This window comes from Monodelphis domestica, chromosome 4 (genome assembly GCF_027887165.1).
Source record: "Monodelphis domestica isolate mMonDom1 chromosome 4, mMonDom1.pri, whole genome shotgun sequence".
NCBI classification, from domain to species: Eukaryota; Metazoa; Chordata; class Mammalia; order Didelphimorphia; family Didelphidae; genus Monodelphis; species Monodelphis domestica.
Window position 1 is genome coordinate 408,714,000 of NC_077230.1, and position 3,233 is coordinate 408,717,232.

Sequence of the window (3,233 nt, forward strand, 5' to 3'; positions counted from 1 at the left end):
CCTCTTTAGTGTCTTTTCTACCCCTTATATAAGTATTATGGGACTGTAATGTTAGAATCCAAGTATGGTAGTTCCACCATCCTTGAAGAAAAGAAAATTAATTTTGAATGTTTTTTTGCCAGTCTTTTTAGCTTCAATTTTCTTTTAATCTTTCTTCCATTTTCATCTTTGGATGCTCCTAGGATATTTTAATTTAGTCGAATATCTCACCAAGCTTTATTTAAGCTGGTTTTACCCTCCACTGCTTCTCTTTCCATTATGATATGATACAGCTTATAATAGACAATTATCTTTTTTGTAAGGTTTTACAAACCAAACTAGTCTAAATAGTTGGTGCCTTTGGCAGTCATCTTCCTCTTTTTGGCAAAGAAGTCCAATGTTTGTTAAAGTGCACTGGGAGCTCTTTTGATTCTTTGTTATTGCAAATAATTCAAATTAGTTAAACTTCCAGAAGAAATCATCATACTCAATGTCAATGTCATTTCTATTGTCCATTTCCTATTTTAAATTTTCAATTGGGTAAAATTATTAAACAGGTTTAAGTCATTTCAATTACTTGCTACATATTTTACTCATGATTATTTTCTTTTTTAATAATAAAAGACAGCAAAGTATTTTACAGGCATTATTTCATTTTATAACTAATTATGATCTTAGTTTTAATACTGTGATGGGCTAACTATAAATAAACAACCACAATTTTGACATGATCAAGTAATCTCTCACCTGTCAAAATATAATTTATTTTGTTCTTTTTGGTGGTGTTTGGTACCTGCAATATCTATCGCCTGACAACTCTTTTTTTTTTCTTTTTAGCCAACTTTATTTTTTAGGATCAGCTCTGAAAAGTGTGGAAAAGGCTAATCACTTCTATCAGTGTAAAGGAAGGATAGTGTGAGCTTGCATGTGACATTGAGGACTGAAAATTAAAAAAAAATAAAAAATAAAAAAGACCAGACTGAACTAGTCTCATGAGACGGGGCTTGTTTTCCAGACTAGAAGGAAGGAACCTGCCTTAAGGGATGACAAGTAAATCTCTTTGTAACAAGGCAGGAAGGAACCAAGTGGTCACTACAACACAGATCAGGTCACAACACAACACACTGGGTCATGGGGTCACAGGGGTCACAGGTATCTGCCTCATGATTTAGGCCCAGTGCTTCTTGATAAAGTTCATCAGCCCATTAGTGGAGGCCTCATGAGATGTCACAGGTTTATCAGAATCCAATTCAGGCTCAATTTTCTTAGCCAACTGTTTTCCCAGTTCCACTCCCCGCTGATCATAACTGTTAACATCCCAGACAACACCTTGAACAAAGATCTTGTGCTCATACATAGCAATTAAGGTTCCCAGAATGAAAGGAGTGAGCTTTGTGAAGACAATGGAATTAGTAGGATGATTTCCCTCAAAGACCTTATGAGGCAGCAGTTTCTTCAGGGCATCACCACTCTTGCCCGCAACTTCCAACTCCTTTTGTGCCTCCTCTTCTGTCTTCCCCTTCATCAGGGCCTCAATCTGAGCCAGGAAATTGGCTAGAAGAATCTTGTGATGGAGGCCATTCTGGGTTGGATTTAGTATCTGAACAGGGATGAGAAAATCACAAGGAATCATCCGGGTACCCTGGTGAATAAGCTGGTAGAAAGCATGCTGTCCATTGGTCCCTGGCTCTCCCCAAACAATGGGGCTTGTATTGTAGTTAACCCGGGCTCCTGATTTGGTGATGTACTTTCCATTAGACTCCATGTCACCCTTCTGGAAGTAGGAAGCAAAGCGGTGCATGTACTGGTCATAGGGCAGCAGGGCCTGAGTCTCACATCCAAAACAGTTAATGTACCAAATGCCTAGCATGCCAAGCACAACAGGGGCATTCCACTCCAGTGGGGTGGTAAGAAAGTGATTGTCCATCCAGTGAGCTCCCGACAACAACTGATCAAAGTTATCAAAACCAATATGAAGGGCAATGGAGAGGCCAATAGCTGACCACAACGAGTAACGTCCACCAACCCAATCCCAGAATTCAAACATATTTTGAGTGTCAATTCCAAACTCCTTAACTTTTGGTGCACTTGTAGACAAGGCCACAAAGTGCTTTGCCACAGCTGATCCTTTGCTTCCTGAAGGAACCACTCCCTGGCTGTCTCTGAATTGGTGATGGTTTCCTGGGTGGTGAACATCTTTGAGGCAATGATGAAAAGAGAAGTTTCTGGGTTGAGTTCAGCAAGGGTCTTGGCAATATGGGTGCCATCAATATTGGAAACAAACCAGACATGAGGATCATCTTTGGAGTAGGGCTTCAGGGCTTCTGTCACCATCAAAGGACCCAAGTCAGAACCTCCAATGCCAATGTTGATCACATATGTAATTGTCTTCCCGGAGTAGCCTTTCCACTCTCTACCACGGGCACGCTCACAGAATGTCTTCATCTTCTCCAGCACTTTGTTCACCTCCAATACCACATCCTTGCCATCTACTAGCATGGGTGTGTTAGAACAATTCTGCAGTGCCACATGGAACACAGTTTGGTCCTCCATGAAATTTATTTTCTTTCCCTTGAACATTTCCTCCTGAACCTTTTCCACCTCTTGGGACTTAGCCAGCTCAATTAGCATCTTCATTACATCTCCTGTAATGAGGTTCTTGGAATAATCCACAAGAATCTGTCCATTTTGGGTGTCAAGATTCAGGCTGAAGTGGCTGAATCGGTCCTGGTCTGTCTTGAAAAGGCAACATAGGTTGAGCTCAGACCCATGCTTTTGGTGCCACTGAACTAGCTTCAGGAAGTTCGGGTCCTGGGTGAAAGTGGCCATGGCACGGGAACCAGTTTTAAAAGAAATAACAGCAAAGACAGTCTTACTGTAGTCTACAGATGGCCAATTCTTTTTTTTAATGTTCATGATAGAGAGACATGAGACATTTGTATAACATAGAAATTTTTGGCTCTCTAATTCTTTCTTCATGGATCATATTTTTTTATACATTTCTTCCCATTCTTCATTTTCCTGCTTTCTCACTGAAATCACCACATATCAAATTATATTTTAATTTGATTAAAAGATCTTGCCAAGTCCTTCATAGATTTCTTTTATTTCACCTGGATCAACACAAGTTAGTGCAGAAACTACAATCATTTTCATGATGGTCTTTCTGAAAATCCTTACCATTTGTACTTCAATATGCAATGACCAGAATATACTATGAAATATTTCTTGTGACTGGGAATACAGTAAAATCC

The 3,233-nt window shown here is 39.6% G+C and overlaps 1 protein-coding gene across 1 annotated transcript; it reads right to left on the reverse strand.

Moving 5' to 3' along the window:
* Positions 1 to 798: 798 nt before the first annotated feature.
* On the reverse strand, positions 799 to 2,838 carry LOC100026182 (glucose-6-phosphate isomerase-like). The gene is given in 2 exon segments (XM_056795951.1): positions 799 to 2,103; positions 2,106 to 2,838. Coding segments are annotated over 2 exon segments (1,659 nt in total). The 5' UTR covers positions 2,809 to 2,838; the 3' UTR covers positions 799 to 1,147.
* Positions 2,839 to 3,233: the final 395 nt, after the last annotated feature.